Here is a 19210-nt window from a genome sequence, read left to right as displayed (position 1 = left end):
GGTTCTAAACCCAGACTGGAACTTTTCAAATACATTATTGCTACACAGGTGATTACACAACTGTGTGGCTGCAGCTTTTTCTAAAATCTTTGAAATAAAAGGAAGGTTTGAGATCGGTCTATAGTTACTCAGAATGCTACTGTCGAGAGAAGGCTTTTTAAGTAATGGCTTAATTACTGCCATCTTAAAGGCCTTTGGGACACAGCCGCTCAGTAAAGACATATTTATTTGATCTAGTAAAATATTTCCAACTTGTGGTAGAGCCTCTCTAAGGAGTCTAGCTGGTATAGGGTCCAACTGACATGTAGTTAGTTTAGAGGAGGAGACCAGTGAGGTCAGCTCCCGGAGGCTTATAGGAATAAAATGATTCAATACATGTAAAGCTGGAGCCGCAGTTAAGTCTAGGCTCGCTGTACTAAACTGGTTGGTAATTCTATCTCTGATCGTTTCTATCTTATCGTTAAAAAATGTTATAAAGTCATTACTACTCAGCGATCGAGGGATCGATGGATTCGTTGTATCATGGCTCTCTGTCAGCCTGGCTACAGTGCTGAAAAGGAACCTGGGGTTGCTCTTATTTTTCTCTATTAACTCTGAGTAATAAGAAGTTCTTGCATGTCTAAGAGCTTTTTTATATATATCAAAACTGTTCTTCCACAAGACATAGTGACTGTCATTATGTGTGGAACGCCACGTTCTTTCTAACTTCCGTGTACTGAGCTTTAACGCTCGAGTTTGGGCTGTGTACCATGGGGCAGACTTGTCCCGGGTGATAACCTTTCTCTTAAGAGGAGCAACAGTGTTTAGAACTGTTTGCAAGGTTAAATTTGTGTTATCCACTATTCCATTAAGTTCCGTGGGAGAGATGTTTCTATAGTCATCCTCTGTGATAAAACATGGCTGGAGGGCAGACGAGAGCTGTTCAGTGAATTTTTCAACTGAACTGTCGGATAAACAGCGACTGTAATAATGCTGCTGTTTAGGATCAGTAACATTAGTAAGTACAACCTCGAATGAGATCAGACAATGGTCCGATATCAAAGGATTCTCATCAAATACTACCAAGTTACGTATGTCAATACCATACGTCAAGATAAGGTCAAGTGTGTGTCCATAACGATGTGTTGGTTTGTTAACCTGCTGCTTGAAGCCAATTGATTCAAGCAAAGCTTTAAAAGACGAGCCAAGACTATTATTGGCTACGTCCACATGAATATTAAAATCACCTACTATGATGATTTTATCTGAACAGAGAACTAAATCAGATAAAAAATCTGCAAAATCACTTAAAAAGTCGGAGTAGGAGTTCGGTGGTCGGTATACAACGATAAGCTGGAGTCTGTTATTCTGTTTAATACTTGAGTCTAACAGACTTAGAGTAAGGTGCTCAAATGATTCATAAGTACACGTGGGTCGAGAGGTGAGCGAAAGTATACAGTCAGATATAGCTGCGACCCCTCCACCTCTGCCATTTCCTCTAGGGGTATGAACATTGGTGTGGGAAGGAGGCGTTGCTTCGTTTATAGATACATAATCATTCACTTGAAGCCATGTTTCTGTTAAGCAGAGCAAGTCAAAATCCTGTTCGTGTATCAGTTCATTCACAAGCAACGCTTTTGAGCGGAGAGAACGAATATTTAACAAACCACACTTAAAACTGTTCGTTCTCGGCTCGGAGAATGTCCTCGTGTTTATTCTAACGAGGTTACTATGAATGACTCCTCTCCTGTTTCTCCGTGACTGTCTAATGTATGGAGCCCTAGAGGCAGACACTGTGTTAATCCTAAATCTATGTTCATATATAGCTTTATCTTTATATATAGCATAGTCATTATCTATAGGGGGCGACTGAACGAGTGGGAGCACAGAGAAGCGTGTTAAACTGCACGCTTCTCGATATGAAATGTTTGAGAACCACTAAGAACATAGAGCAATCAAAAGTAGAACTGCCTTTGAGATTTTCTAATTGCGTTGTTGCATCCAATTGCAATTTTGATTTGAGAACGATCAAGTGTTCAGCTGTATACATGGAAAGGCGAGTATTTTTGACTGACATTTATTTATTCATTTGTTTATTTCGGGCATGTCATTTAGATCAAACATCATCTTAGTTTAATTCATACACATGGCCGAAAGGGAACGTGGGAGAAGCAAAAGCTTATCTAGTCCCGCCCCCATTACCAACAGAATACATCTTTATCATCATACTAAATTTACTTTACTTTTGACCGTTTGACGTAACATGCTCCAGCAGCAGGTAGCAATCAGAGCCGCAGTCTAGCTCCTGACAGTCAACAGACTAAGTGTATGTCCATACATGTGTCCATATTAATCCATCATGATTGACAACAGTCCTGACTTGTTGCCTGTGATGTCCCACGCCACAAAGTGTTCCAATCAACACAGTTCATTTCAGTATTGTGATTTTTATGGTGTGATAGCCCGTTTCATCTCGTTTAGCTGTGCCCACTCCCATTCTTACCAACGTACTCGCAAATTGTGGAGATGTCAGAGTGCATCCCCACCCCAGCTCTCCGAGCTGTGTCGTTGTCCACCCTCTGCTTGTCCACACTGATCTGCTCAGCGGCGATCTTTCTCAGTTTTCCAATGTTGGAGGAACATTCCACATGCCAAGGAGAGCATTCCAATTGCCATGAACGTGAATATGTGCACGTCCTCGACTTCATCTATATTCAGTCCAGCAAGGCACAAGACTTTCCACTTTTCCCATCCATCCATGGTGTAACTTACTGGGGTTCACTAGAGCCCGCACTCCTTGTTGAGAACATTCTGTCGATTGCATTCAGTGACCAACTTAGCAATTCCATCATGGAGTAATTGGTTCTCAGTTGTGTCATGGTTTACGCCACAGGGTTAGCGTTATACTTCTCACATGTTGACATTTGTACTTTTCAATTGTTTGGGTAGAGTTGTCCTTTCTGTTTTCATTCTTCCCCCTTGAAGTCTCAACACACTGGCCCTTTCTCAATACCCAAGTATGCCAGTACGTAATTGCATACCTGGAAAGTACATACTTGAGAAGTACAACTGGAGTACATACTTGCCAAGTACGGGAGTACACGAGTACGATCTCTTCAATTGGAACAGCAGTATACTTCCTTGTTCTACTGTTTGAATGGCGGGTGATGCCAAGCACTTAAGCCTCATTACCGCCACCTACAGTGTTGATGAATGAACATATAAAATACTTTTAATAAATACATATATTGTTATATATTGTTATAGGGTTAGTATTGCATTGGTTGAGAAGTTATTTAAGTAACAGAAAACAATTTGTGTTGGGGGAATATTCATCGTCATGCTTGGACATTGCTTGTGGCGTCCCGCAGGGGTCAATATTAGGTCCGAAACTGTTTCTACTTTTCATAAATGACATATGCAAAGTTTAAAAAATATTAAAATTAGTATTATTTGCAGATAACACCAACATTTTTTGTTCGGGGGGGGGGGGGATTTACACTGGGGAGGATCACAACTGAAATCGGCAAACTGAAAATGTGGTTTGATAGAAACAAATGATCATTAAACTTAAGTAAAACCAAATTCATGTTATTCAGCAATTGAAATAAAAATGAACAAGTACAGATACAAGTAGATGCTGTGGATATTGAAAGAGTACATGGGGGGTAATAATTGATGATAAAATAAACTGGAAGTCTAATATAAAACATGTACAAAGCAAAACACATTCTGGACCACAAATCACTCCACATTCTCTAATGTTCACTGATTTTACCATATGTACATTATTGTGCAGAGGTCTGGGTAATACAATTACTATCCATACTGCAGAAAAGATCCATAAGAATAATTCATAATACCGGTTATAGAGATCACACTAATTCACTATTCTTAAAATCAAAATCCTTAAAATTCACTGACCTGGTTCCTTTCCAAACAGGACAAATCAACGCAATAAACAGCAATAAACACTTCCTACTTCCTAGAAATATTCAAACATTGTACTTTAACAGAGATGGGGGTTATAATATGAGGGAACAATTTAACATCAGCGGGCACGTACAACATTAAAAAGTTTTTGTGTTTCTGTTTGTGGAGTGAGGTTGTGGAACAGACTGGATATGGAGCTCAAGCAATGTACAAGCATGACCCAGTTTAAAAAGCAATACAAACACATGGTTTTCACGAGGTACATGGAGGAAGAAGGGCTTTAACAATCGGGTGTTATCATTAATGATTTATGTAGTTATTTATTTACTCTATTTATTTTCTATTTTGTAAATATCCATCCATCCATCCATCTTCTTCCGCTTATCCGGGGCCGGGTCGCGGGGGCAGCAGTCTGAGAAGGGACGCCCAGACCTCCCTCTCGCAGGACACTTCCTCCAGCTCTTCCGGGGGGACCCCAAGGCGTTCCCAGGCCAGCCGGGTGACGTAGTCACTCCAGCGTGTCCTGGGTCTTCCTCTGGGTCTCCTCCCGGTGGGACATGCCCGGAACACCTCCCGAGGGAGGCGTCCAGGGGGCATCCGATACAGATGCCCGAGCCACCTCAGCTGGCTCCTCTCGATGTGGAGGAGCAGCGGCTCTACTCCAAGCTCCTCCCGGGTGACAGAGCTCCTCACCCTATCTCTAAGGGAGCGCTCTGCCACCCTGCGGTGAAAACTCATTTCAGCCGCTTGTATCCGGGATCTTGTTCTTTCGGTCATAACCCAAAGTTCATGACCATAGGTGAGGGTAGGAACGTAGATTGACCGGTAAATCGAGAGCTTTGCCTTTCGGCTCAGCTCCTTCTTCACCACAACGGACCGATACAACGACAGCATTACTGCGGCCGCTGCACCGATCCGCCTGTCAATCTCACGCTCCATCCTTCCCTCACTCGTGAACAAGACCCCAAGATACTTAAACTCCTCCACCTGAGGCAGGATCTCTCCACTGACCCGGAGGGAGCAACCCACCCTTTTCCGGTCGAGAACCATTTTGTAAATATGTATTATGTAAATATGTAAATTTGGGTTTGATGGTAATTGGGTAGTGGAGAAGGGGTAGGTTTAAATAAGCTTATGCTTCATCCTACTCCTTTTTGGACATGTTGGGTTCATATTATTATTGTTTTGACTATAATTATTGTTTGACTAATCCCAATAGTTTTGTTTGTTTGTTTTAAGTTTACTTTCTTATGTTACCCTCACATGTTCCAAATAAAGCATTCATTCATTCATTCATTTATGTTAAACCACACATGAAGCTTGGCCATTTCATTGTTGACTGTTTCCGCCAATTGATTCAAATCATCCCCCGAGCAGAAAATACTTGCGTCATCTGCGAATAATATTAATTTCAGTATATTGGATACTTTATGTTTGTATGAGAATGAGGAGCATTGTCTTTAAACTCAGAAAATGATGATAAACCTCCTCTGTAGTGACTGCGATGAGTGTGAGCATCATATTATTTCATTTCTTTATTCATGGCTTGGTTTCCCTTTGACACTTATGTAACTGATACTTCTCACGTATTGTGGACACCAGAGAAGGGGAAGAGCCGAGGCCTTGTGCTTCAGTGGGGGAAGGGACAAGCAGGGATGATCGCTGCTATGAGTGCAACATAGATTCAATCCTCATAATAGTCGAGGAGACCATTAATAGCTTGGCTTTAACACAGCTCTAAGTACTAAACTGCTGTCAACATGTGTTATCGAAAAGGACCACATCTCATGGTACATGAATGTACGTTGTTTTTAAGGAGAATGGCAGAAGTATATTTATGAAAGATGCAAGAATTATTATTAATTCGGTTTGAAAGAAAAGGAGGTCCCTCAGGTCAAAGTCAAAGCTAGCCATTCTGTCCATTTTTTCTTTTGTGTGTTCTGCTTCAGCTGATTCCATCAAAAGCCTGGTAGTGACTGTTGACTAATAAGTGGGACACACATGTTTTGTGTTGTGCAGTCACGCTGTGATAAGAATAACATAGCCTCTGTATTGAAAAAAAAAAAAAACACCCAAGAATTTTATTTTTCCTTTTACATAGCAGGATATATTTCTATTTGGTCGTATGTTGAATAAACAAAATGTGATTTTACACCCAGAAGCATTTGCAAAGCTGTGAAAGATAGAATAGACTAGGATAGATCTTTATTATGCCCAAGGGTCAATTTGTTATTCAGTCACCAGTAATCATATCAGGCAGACGACAACAAAAGGATTACACACACTGAAACATAAAGAGACAAGGGATTTAACACGATGATAATGAAATTATTAAAATGAATGAATAATAAATCTAGAAAAGCACTCGGAGAGCGCAGACTTGGCGGAGGTCATCAAAGAACATCAACGTTTACCTTTGATGATCTGTGTGACTGCTGATCCTTTTAGGATGAGAGTTCAGGACAACATTCAAGGTGGTGGCTGATGGTCTCAGTCCACCTCCTCTGTTGAGTGGTCAGGTCAACATAGATGACTTCCTTTACTCCTCTTTCAAAAGATCTGTCTCTCCTGGTGTGGTCTGCAAACATTCTCATCATCAAAAGAGTGTCCCTTGTCCCTGATAGGTGGACAGGTGATTCATGTCCTGTCCACATGAGCTTGCTATTCTGTGCTGTGTCTTGCTTTTATGCAGTGGTTGTTTGGTTTCAGAGGTCAGGACAATCCTCATTAGACCGCACTGTATAAACCATGTTGCTCTGTGTCTTGCGGTTTTGTCCTATTTTGAACATGAGAATGTCATAGCCACTGAAAACAGATGGTCTATAGCTGTTGTGCCAAACGGTCAGTGGAAACAATTGAATATTATCAAAAGACATCATCCAAGACCCGAGACAGCTGGATCAGTCATTCTCAGCATCTTTCATTTTCTACTGTTTTTACTTTTGTCATTTATGCCACACCCTTACAGTCCCTCTTATGTTTCTCCCAGTCTTTGCCCATTGCTCCCTGGCATCAAATGGACTGCTGATGCACCATTTGTCAGGTTTTGGCAAAAAAACAGGGGGTGTGTGTTTCCTCATATGCAGACTGGAGCACTCCGCTAATTATGAATCAGTGGGTCAACGTCCTCAGTCATCAGAGAGGCTTGATTTATGACGAGTTCTGCTCTGTGTGGGCTGCTGAAGGTCGAGTATATTAGCCTTCTACAGCTTGTGCCAAAGTGTCTGCCAGAAAATCAATAAGAAAGTTAGTAGCTCCAGTATCAATAGCTGGAAAGCAGTGAAAAAAGGCTAAGGAATACTGATGTCGTCAACAGACCTAAGGCCATTTCTTCAGTCTAGCTAGTACCACCTGGATATCATTGGGAAAGTGTCTCATATGTTGTTGTACTGCATTGTTTTATTTGTGTTGAAAATGCAAGTGTGTCAGGTCCACTCTGGTACTAATGTAGTGTGTAGTGTCTGTAAATAAGTGGGTACTGCTTTGTAATCATGGCTTTAAAAAGTGCTATATAAACAAAGTGATGTACAGTACCAACCAATAATGAATAATACAATACAAAGATCACCGACAGAAATTAGAACACCGGGTCATACCAAATGTTGATGTTGAAACTTATGTATACTTACCGACCACTTTATAAGGTACAAAGGACACCTAACAGATGCACAGTCGAAAAGCACCCGCACTATAATGACCTTGACATAAATCTCAAAGAGAGCTGACATAAATCTCAAAAACATCACATTTACACTGTCAATTGTGTCACTGCATATTTCTATTGTTTTATATATTAATTTACTTTCCGTTCTTATTTCTTTTTTATATATTTATCTTTTGTCACATTCTGCTGCTACACTTTGTGCTGCTGAGTTAATTTGAATTTCCCTTATGGGAGATCAGTAAAAGTCTTAAACTTGTATCTATCGCATCTATATAAAGTGGTAGGAGTGGAACTTGGCATGGTCCTTTGCTGCTGTCGTTCATCTGCTTCAAGGTTCAGTGCGTTGTTCATTCATTTGTAACAAGTAGTTATTTCAGTTACTGCTTTTCTATCACGACAAACAATATTCTCCCATATTGTGCTGCTGCTTACTGGATATCCTGTCTTTCTTTTTTGACCTTTCCCTGCAAACCTTAAAGATGGTTGTGTGGGAAAAGTCCCAGTAGATAAGCAGTTTATAATATTCAGACCAACCATACCATTGTTAATGTCAAAGTCTTGACCAAGTAGCAACCAGTCATGGTGTCATGTATAAGAATCTCAACTCCTATTTTGAAGCTAATGAAGCTAACTTATACCCTTCAGTTAGCATCAAAAGTCAAACGAAAAATGGCAGCCTCTGTTGAGCTGTATTGACATAGCTCCAAGAGCTCCTGATATAACTATAAAAGGCTTATTCTGGGGTAATGACAAATAAACAATTCACACAATAAGGTGATTGAAGTAGAAGGAATCATTTAATTATCAAAATTGTATCTTCAATAGCTGCCAAATAAAAATAATTTCACTTAAATTGTACACACTGGTCCTTTAACTTCTTAGGAAAAAAATGTTATAGCGCATTTTCCCATATATTTTCTTTCAACTGCCTCAAACAGGAAAATGGAAGACTATGTCCATTTTGTACGGTCTATGGTCTTGACCATGTCTAACTTAAATACACTGAGTTGCTGCTGAGTGACTGGCTGATAAAATATTTGCATTAACAAGCAACTGAACCCGTCTTTTATTTCTACTTCTTTTTCGACATCATCTTTTGGCTTCTTTAGGGGTCGCCATAGTGGATCATGTGTCTCCATCTTGTCTTTTCCCTTGTGTCCTCTTCTGTTGCACCAACTGTCCTCATGTCCTCCTTCACAACATTTATGAATAGTCTCTGTGGTCTTCCCCTTTTTTCCTCCTGCCTGGCAGCTCCATATTCAACCTTCTTTGTCCAATATAATTTCTATCCCTCGGCACATGACCAAACCATCTCAACATTGACTCTCTTACTTTTTTTTATCTCCACCCCCGTTCAACCTGAGCTGTTCCTCAAATATTCTAATTTCCAATCCTGACCAACTTGGTCAATCACAATGAAAATCAGCTCTGCCACCTCCAGCTCCGCCTCCCGTGTTTTAGACAGTACCACTGTCTCTAAGCCACATATCATAGCACGTCTCACTGCCATCTTGTAGGCCTTGCAGTTAACTTTTGCTGCTATCCTTCTGTCGCACTCCACCCTGCCTGTACTCCTTTTTTCACCTCTCTCACTGCACAAGTAGCTGAACCTGTGACTGGCAAGTACACTTCACCTGTTAGTTATCCATACTGAATGGTGAAATGTTCAAAACATGTACACAATCACAACTTTTTTTTTTTCAATATTTATACTGAAGAAAATAATAGCTTTATATATATTGCCCAGCTCTAATTTGAATATCAAGCACATTATGGCTTATTTAAGTTGCTTAAATGGAAGAATATCTCTTGATGTGACTTTAGTCAAATTGGCAGTCCTTTAAGAAGCTCAGCAGATGAACCACTTATGCCTGTGTGTCAGTAGCATAATTTTCCTGACTGGTGTCATTGTGTAGGTCTGCTAATCCTGCTCACCGGCTAATCATGTGGAGCAACCTCTCCCACAGCTTTCTGCTTAGGCCTCATAGTCTTTACTCACAAAACAGATTAAATTAGACAAAAGGGTGATGGCATTTGTCCAGACCCTGTGGCTCCGATGCATGGCTCTGCTGGACTTTATGACTGTGAGGCAGAGATTGGTGCTGAAAAGGGAATGTGTTGGGATGAGGTCCTTTTTTTTCATGAATGGGATCATTATTTTGCTGTAGGTTGTTTTGAGTTAACAGGTTCAGTGAGTTATCAGATACCAAGATAGCACAGTATACATCGTGCTGAGACAAGGACCTATACAACAAGACACTGGAGAGCTGAGGTGGAGGGCCATATTTACAGTTGATTGCAGGAAAGGGTGAATGGATCCAAGTATTTAAAGGAATAGTTCACCAATTTGCATTTAGCTTTGTATTAAGAGAATAGGGTAGAATTTTTGAGAAAAATTTAAAAACCTCAGTTTCTCAGAGTTGAGAAATATTTTGTTTTTGTTACGTGCCCACCAGTGATACTTGGTCCTGTTAGTGTAACTGTTAGCAAAGATGGTGGAAACTGTTTACATTCTGGGAATGAAAAAAAGTTTGTAATTGCACTGCAGTTTCAGTCACTGGTGTGCTGGTCACAACAATAAATACTTCATACTCAAAGCTGTCATTCACACATCATTCAAGCACATCAGCATTTTAAAACAACAATACTGAGCTCGCTAGAGCCAGCCCAAGGCATAATCAAACTAAGTCGCTGCTTGCCGCTTGCCAGTATCACCACAGAGTTTAACTTTGAACCCCGAAAGTGCAAATTAAAAGTTGGCCATGTGATTTTACTCCCCCCTAACGCAAAAAAAAACCAAGAGTGACACTGGTTTGGAGTAAATAACACAGGTATAATATAGTTAATTCAATTTATTGAGGTACAAATCAAAATCAGCTTCAGGCCCCATAAATATTTGGACCCGCACTGGAGCGAGTTAATAACAATGCAGCCACATAACGTTCTGAAACGCAGAGTGGATTATTATTAGACAGCGCCTAGCATGAAAAAAAAACATTTTTAATCCCAGTGTGACTTCGAATGAACACCAACATTACTTAGAATTTAATGAAAACTCACACCATAAGAAGACAGAAGGTTAATAAAAGGGTTTGAGGTGCTGGCGTCACGTCATGATCTCAAACGTAATTACTGTGTCTGTACGCGTTAGCATAAAGTTTGTTAGCTAATGCTAACAAGTCCACTCACATAGCAAAGTGAGATCTGTGTCAGCCTCTGTCTTTGTTAAGAAGTGCATGGTTTAGTTCTTTAGTTCTTGTGCTTTTCCTTGTCCATCTTCATTCAATGGTGAACACACACAGCTCCACAGTAGCAGTGAGGAGACTCGATGCCTCTCTGCATATTAAGTACCCATGTGTTTTCTCCGTGACCATCAAGCAGCTGATTGGCCGAAAAAACAACAAAAGCACTGGAATGTGACATCACCACACCCTCACTAGGAATGCGTGGCGGGACACACGTGTCTTTTGTCCACAAACTTTACTAAACTTTAATTATATAGTTTGGATGATTTATTTGGTATACCGGAATACATTACAGAATTAGTATTGGTTAGGACTGGTCAAAATCCGTGGATCAGATAAAAGGTCACATAAATACTTTCCTGAGTGTAAAAAAAAAACCAAGTAAATAAAAAGCAGCAACAGCATTTTAATTATAAGTTATGTTGTGGGCCGTTCATTTCTAATGTATGTATTAGCTGAATTATTGCCAATATTTATTACTCAGTTGGATATTAGTGGTTTTGAAATGGCTTGTTGTGGTTTGGTGGTAATGTAGCAGCACTAATGATGTGTAAAGAGCTTAGTACTTTAACTGCATTGGTCAGGCATTGGTATTCAGAGAGACTCAAGGCTGTGATATTGACTTAGAATTACTTTTTATTTTCACACACACCAAGTAGTGATAGTGAATTGGTGTTGTTATTGGTATTGAACATATTGAGCCAATCTTGTTGTTTAATTATTAATTTTGGTCTGCAATTATCTTTATCATATTAAAATGAATTCAGTTTACCCAGTTTGGGTAGGTGGAATGGCTCGATGGGTAGAAGGACTCTCGTGTCTGTAGTTTATTCTGAGGCATAAAATATTCTTCATTTCCATTCAAGTGTATTCAAGTGTGTTCCTCTAATGAAAGTTCACTTGTCATATATATATATATATATATATATATATATATCCTTTTTTTTAAGTTTGCCCCATATTTTGATTATGGTTGCTCAGGAATGAATCTAGAAATAAATCTTATATTTTAAAATATAAATATTAAGATTATATAAAGATATATAAATATCATATAAGGATATGCAGATAATCACTGCATATTAGCTGCCTCTGATTAGATCATTGTGCCAGTTATATGAGATGATTAGAAAAGCTAGAAAATAACTTATTGGGCGATTACCATTTATCAATGCCCTCCCTGACATCCGTGACATGATTTTGCTGATTATCATATGCATGTGTCAGGAGTGTGTTCCTTGTTAGCTGTGATTGTATTCAGTGTGGCAGATGTGGAGATAAAGAAGGAGCAGGTTGTGTGGAAATAAAGGACAGATGTTTAAAGCTGAATACTGGAGCTTACTTTCTTTTATCATCTTATATCATAGTTGCTGATTGTTTAACTAATCTCCCTCTCCAAGATTTAGGTTTTATTTAGCAACGTTTAAAGTTCTTACAAATGTGAATGACTAGGGCTGAGCTGGGATCAGATAAAATGTTGATAATTATCAGCAAAATGCACCTTGCTGATAAGGCTTTGTTTATTATCGGAAGGGAACTAATAGGATTATCATATTCTTGACTGAGCCACAAGTGAACGGAACACTCATAGTGGAGGCACTGGTTATATGTTATTATGAGTGAATATAATGTATTAAAGTGTATATTATATAAATATTATCTTTTGCTGTCGTCTCGATTTAATAGTGCAATGTTGCTGTTGCCTCCATCAGTCTTGACATTAAACAAATCACTTCTTGTGTGCAGCGCTGAAATTTGCCAGGTGTGATCTAAACACTGCCTGTACTGACAAACACAGAGAGAGTTGTGTGGTCATATACAGTTTAGTTTTAAATATCTGAATAGCAAATTGGCAAAGGGAGGATTGAGAGAAATATTAATAATCCCAGTTGGACAAAATTCTCAAATGAATTCAGGTATAAACATGCTAACGGCCCCTCTAGTCTTGTTTTTGAGTATCATTATAACAAGTCATTGCATTGTAATATTTGAGGCTTTTTTATGGGAACAAAGATGAGAAATCCACAGCACAGCTTGATTTTTTCTGAGCATGCCCACACAAGTCAGTGTTTGACAGGACGCAGATTAAATCAATGACGAAAGATAAAGTCAGCACATGATTACCTGAACTGTTTTATTTGTCTGTGCGGGGGCCATGTCACATATTTCTCTTTTATTATAATATGTATTAAAATGAATGACGTATGGTCATAATGAGGACAGAGCAAATGTGTATAAGTTGTGATACTTATTTCATACATAAATTGAAGTTAAAAATGAACATTGTTTCACAAATGTGACATGAATGCAATGTAATCTCCTCCTCTGCCCCGAGTATCAGACATGCTCTCCCTGGCTCTGCAGAGGCAGGCGCATTGCTGTGATTTGGTTTGCTAGGCTGCTACAGACACTGCTTTATCTGTTGACAGCTCATGCCTTTCATGTCCTCCTTCACTGTTCCTTAATGGAGCTTAGATGTGATAGGAATGTTGTAAAATGTGATTAGCGCTTTTGCAAGGTAAGCATTTTTTTATTGCTATCCTTTAAGTATTGTAAGTTCTAGTGCTGCAAGCATGATGCTAGTAGGGACCACAAGCTTATTTTGAAAATGCTATTTATTTACATAACACAGTTTTTGGTTGATTTAACTGTCCGGCAGTCATAGTGTGTGGTGAAGATTGAATTTATTACCTTGTTACCTTGTGACTGATACATGTGTGTAGAGGTTGAAAATGTGAAAAAATAGGACTCATTAATGACTGCACCACATTGTAATTCATGTCTGCATTGGCACATACAGTCTGCCATTATATATTATTGTGTTTATTTCATTTCCTATAATGTATTTATCAGTTGACATAATGACCTCCTATGTATAGTATCTTTTCTCAGTGACAACTACAACAAGTATTTTAATACTAAGATTAGACACCAGACAAATTGGGTGTGTGTAAATGATGCAGATATTTGTTGATGCTTATGTGATGCTAATGATCCAGTTGTCAATACTGCAGACAACTGTAGAGAAAAAATAAAAGGCACTCCATCTTTAGGTGAATTTTTTTAAGTTAAATAATGGGATTCACATTCCAAATTTCAGCTTCACAATATTTTTAACACAGGCTTTTGTCGATAGATAGATAGATAGATAGATAGATAGATAGATAGATAGATAGATAGATAGATAGATAGATAGATAGATAGATAGATAGATAGATAGATAGATACAGATTGTAGTGCAAAATAAAATATTAGTAGTACCTGCAACCCCGGCGTCTCCTCCATAACTCCTCTGGGAACACAGGTCTATCTCTGGGCAGCAGCACAGGCTCACACAGCGTGAGCAGCTGTTCACGCATGTAAACAATGCCCCCACTACTGCCGGCAAAGTTCTCTGTTCAAAGAGTAGAAAAAGTAACAGAAGAATGCGGCGAAGGGCAGCAAAACTTAGTCCAGCCATCATCACAATTTTTATGAACAGGTTGTGATTGATCCGAAAAACAAACAAGAGAAATTTACAATAAACAATAAAACAAAAGCCGCCAGACAACAGTAACTTTTTAGGAAATGATTGCTGTTTTATATTATGTTTCAAGAAATGTTCATGCATAAAAACTATAATTTACCTTTTTGTTATTACAAAATGCATTTGCCAGTTGAAGAGAGTTTGGTGTTCATTTATTATGATATGTTTTTCCTTTTTTCCATTATTGCTCATTTGCAGCTGTTGGACATCTCTTGATCTTTTTCCTAATGTGACTTATTTTATTGCATTTTTTCACTCTTTTCACTCTTTTTTTCCACACAATGCAGAGTCAATATTTTTGACGTGTGTGGAATGCAGGTCCACACAGCAGATTAGTACCGAGCACTGTTGCCTCACAGCCAGAACCAGTGACTCGTTGCTGTGTGGAGTTTGCTTGTGCATGTGCTCTGGGTTCTCTGGTTTCCTCCCACAGTCCAAAAACATGCCGAGGTTAATTGGATATTCTAAAGTGACCATAGGTGTGAATATGAGAGTGAAGGGTTGTTCTTCTCTATATGTTTGCCCTGTGATGGACTGGTCCCAGCCCCCAATGTCACTGTCTAGCGCTTCATCCTCCACACGAACCCTCATGTGGAGGATTAAGCGGTACAGTGTGTGTGCAATGCATGTTATTAAAGGTGTACCAAACCACATCTGTGGAGAATACTGCCGCTAACATTTGATATGTAATTCTTGTAGAGTAGATGTTTGTCAGACCCCGATGATGGCTTAGGGTCAATACACTGAACAAGCACTGGTCTGTTTGTTTACCTCTATGCTTGGGAAATCAATTCTCATAATATAACTTGACCTTAAGAGTTTTTTTCTGCTGTGTGCAGTATAACCATCTAACATATTTTTGTGTATTTTTGAACCACGTTGCTAGAGAGGTGGATCAGCTGGACCCATACAGTACTTTTTTCCTCTCCTGGAAACAGACTCGTCTGATCATTTGCTTTGTGCAATTATTTAATCCTACTAGATCAGTTAAGATCAGTAAGATAGGTTCATTCAGCAATTTCACAGCAAACCTTACTTTTCTTCCGCCTTTATGAAATACCCTTTCCAAGTATTGGAGTAATTATTTGAACTGCAACCTAGAGGAAATTGCATATTACCAAATGCATATACACTAACAATTAAATTAATAATTAATTGCCGGAGTTAGCCCATTGTCCTAAGGCAGGAGTCATAAAAAATATATACATATACGGACAATACACCATGACAATGGACAAAACATGTAGGCTTAATCCCAATTCACACAAAGGTAAAAAGTCCATACACAAGACAGAAAAAACAGAGGCTTTGTTGTATAAAATATGTGGTATAAAACAAAAATAGCATTTTTGGACGTTTTAGATTGTAAACTGGTAAACAATTTCTTAAAGTGTGTTTGTGTCATGTGTGTTTGTTCACAGGAGGAATGGCTGTGTCTGAACTGCCAGACACAAAGGGCTTTGTCTGGACAACTAGGAGACTCAGAGAAGGTAGCCCAGCCTCCACCTGTATCTGCCAAGCCAGAGATCCAGGCCCCACCTGCAACCAAACAGGCAGAGTCCAAAAGTGCACCAAAGGCAGAACCCACACCTGCCACCACATCACAGTCAAGTCCTGACCCCATGAGGGAAACCAAACCTTTAGCAGCTTCAACTCAAATTGAGGACAAGGCCCAACCCCTACACACAACAGCACCGTTTTCACCAGTTAAAGAAGGACAACAGCTTCAAGTGGCATCTGCAGCAGAACCCACTACACCCACTGTGTCCCCACTGCAAGAAACAGTGGTACAACCAAAGGTCCAGGTGCCAAACATAGATATTTCCAAGACTGTAAATGTAACTAAAGAAAACAAAGTAAAAATGGAGATTAGTGGGACAGAATTGCCCATATCTGAAGGGTCTGAACTTGATCTTCAAAAAGTAAAAGTTGAAGAAGATATTGCTGCTGCTACAAGTGTACCCATCTCCCCCATGGCTGCAAAAGATGCCCTGGCTGTAGTTGTTGCTGGAACAGAATCAAAGCCAAATCCTCCCTCTACCCCAGAGAGGATTGTAAAAGAAGCACAGCCGGATGATCCTGTCAAACCTATAGCACAAACAAAATCTTTGCAGCAAGATGAGGTGTTACCAAAGACACAGGAAATGCAGTTGATATCAGAGGCAACACCAGGGTTACAAGAAGAGGACAAGGCAGTCTCTGAAAACATAAAGATTCCTGATGTCACCTCAGCACCACAGGCACAACCAGACTCAATGAAAACCATCATTGTAAAAGTAAGAATGGGTCCTGTAAAAATATCAACTTTGATAAAATATGTATTGCTTCTTTTTTTATAAAATTCAACATCCTTTATTTTGTGTATTGCATTATCATGTCTGTAATCTAATGCCAAACTCTTAAACATTTATTGTAACATGTCTTTTACCCCCCACAGGCCCAAGATGAGACCTTGAAAGAGCCAATTGAAGAAAGGACTGTGTCTCCCTCAACTGAGCAGATTCTCTCTCCAACAGATACAAAGCCTAAATTGAAAGAACATGATGATCAACCCCATATTTTACCGATATCAGAGGAATTAGAGGATGGGCAGGTGGTTAGCAACACAAGCAATGATGATAAAAATACAGAACCATCCATACCAGTAGAAGAGGAAGCCAAAGCTGAAAGAAAGCTCTTAAGTTATGAAGCAATGGATGATAGCAGTGAAAGTGAACACACGCAATCACCCTCACCTAAATTCCAAAGGAGGAGGCTAAAGGTAACAAAGGTTTCATCCAGCAGTGAGGATATCAAAACTGAAAGCAATGACTCCTCTGTTGAAACTGAAGAGTTCATTCGCAAACAGATAATGGGTATGGGTGATGAAGGACAAATGTCTCTTTCAGAAGATGAAAAAGACAATAATTTGGAAAACCAGGACGTAAAGGAGTCCATGCTTGATAATGCTTCAGTGATAGCATTGTCTAGACAAGGTGTCATAGATAATGATGATAGCCCAACTAGGAAAATAGCCCTCCCATTAACTGGCACTGCAACAGCTCAAGATTTTCCTGAAACAATGCCTATCTCTACTTTCAGGAAAGCCGTTCCTGTCATGAGACAGAGACAAAGCACTGATGAAGAAGTAGAGAGCATCACAGAATCTTTGTCCAAGGGATCATCTAGTGTTCAGGCATCTAGCTTTACTCCAGGATCTTCACCTACGTCAGCCTCATCTCTTGAAGAGGACAGTGACAGCAGCCCCAGTCATAGGAAAGTCACTGGGGACAAACGCCATCGTAAAGGTAAACACAGGCAACCAACCCAGCCTCTCCCAACAATTGAAGACTCTTCAGAAGATGAGCAGATGAGGGAAGGAGAGAAGCCTAAGAAAGACAAAGATCAAGTTAAGGCTCATGGTCAACCACTGTCTACACCTGAAGATGTTTCCCCAAGGGGTGATCTGAGAGAGTTCATGGATGAAACTAATAGAACATCTGGCTCTGACTACTATGCCAGTGTTGAATCAGAATCAGAGGCTAGACAAGCTGTACAGAGAGGACGTAAGCCTTCGACAACAGTGATACCATACACTCCATCTGTAACAAAATCATTGAAGAGTGCTGAAGAAGCATATGAGGACATTATTCAAAAGACAATAATGATTCCTGGGGAGAGTCCTCCTGATATTGAGCCACTCTTTGGAGGAATGTCAATTGAGGACTATCTTTATGAATCCTTGGTTGAGGAGCCTGATATAAGAATAAGTGAATCTCAAGAGGCAGAATCCAACCAGAATACTGGCTTTGAATCCCTCAAAAAACTCAGGTCACCTGAGGAGGTTTATGAGGAAATGATGGAGAAAAAAAGAGAACTGATGATGATAGAGCAAGAATTTCATCAGGCCCAGACTGCAATGGAAAGTTCTCCTACTGGGTCCTCAGTTACTGAGCCGCTATCAGTTGCTGAGACCTGTGTGGTTACAATTCCCATGGAAGAGTTCCTCACTGGTCAAACTGAAATTCCTCTCATGGAAACCGAATCTTCCAGTGAACTACTCACGAGGAAAAAGAAACGCCCAGCTCCACCACGCCCCTCTGAACCCCCCAAGCGCACTGAGGTGACAGTTGTTCCCTGCACTCCAAGTGTATCTATAGGTTTTGTAAGGCCTATGGTTCCACAGGATCCTGCACTCAGAAAATCATTGTTTCCTATACCGGACCTCAAGATTACCCAGTGTTCATCTGGGGAGGAAGAAGATGACAGTCTAGCAGATGAGTATGGTGTGGGTATTTCATCTGACATTACCCCCAGTGATGACTCTGAGACCAAAGATGATCCATCCACAAGCCCACCTTTCTTTGAAACGGCAGAAATTGAGCCTATATGTGTAGTTTGTGAAATGCCAGAGCCAAAACCCATTCCAACGCCAATATCAGCCCCAGAACTCACCACCACACCTTCCCCTGTGTCACCAGTATCACCTCCAACTTCACCAGCCAATTCAGATTCCAGTTTACTTTCCAGTTCTACATTCCCATTCCAGGCTCAAACACCTATTTCATCAGATTCAACTCCATTGTCTACACCAACACCTCCAACCTCATTTGTAACACAATCACCTACAGACATTTCATCACCATCACCTACCACAGTTGCAGCATTATCGTCTAGTGGGGGCTCATTCTCCCAGTTCACTCCTACAGCTATTATAGTTACAATACCAGATGTGGTTTCTGATCCATCCAAATCTCTAACTGCAGCAACCGAAGCGAACCCTTCTAAACCCCTAAGTCAAGTAGATATGTCAACTGTGCCTGTGGTGGTCCAAATGCCAGACTTAGTTTCATCTCCATCTCAGATGCCCATTGAGGCACCAGC

At 39.9% G+C, this 19210-nt stretch overlaps 1 protein-coding gene across 1 annotated transcript in view; it reads left to right on the top strand.

The window, feature by feature from the left end:
- The window catches only part of pclob (piccolo presynaptic cytomatrix protein b), a gene marked incomplete at both ends in the record, with an annotated part of 78793 nt that overhangs the window by 26052 nt on the left and 33531 nt on the right, over positions 1–19210 (top strand). The window contains 3 exons of the mRNA XM_083894276.1: positions 15769–16623; positions 16785–18607; positions 18808–18938. Coding sequence (XP_083750402.1) covers positions 15769–16623; positions 16785–18607; positions 18808–18938 — 2809 coding nt within the window. The remainder of the gene's footprint in view (positions 1–15768; positions 16624–16784; positions 18608–18807; positions 18939–19210) is intronic.

The sequence above is a fragment of the Microchirus variegatus genome (genome assembly GCF_963457635.1).
Source record: "Microchirus variegatus genome assembly, chromosome: 8".
In the NCBI taxonomy this organism is placed as follows: Eukaryota; Metazoa; Chordata; class Actinopteri; order Pleuronectiformes; family Soleidae; genus Microchirus; species Microchirus variegatus.
Note: the sequence above shows the minus strand (reverse complement) of the source record. Positions and strands in the feature narration are given on the sequence as shown.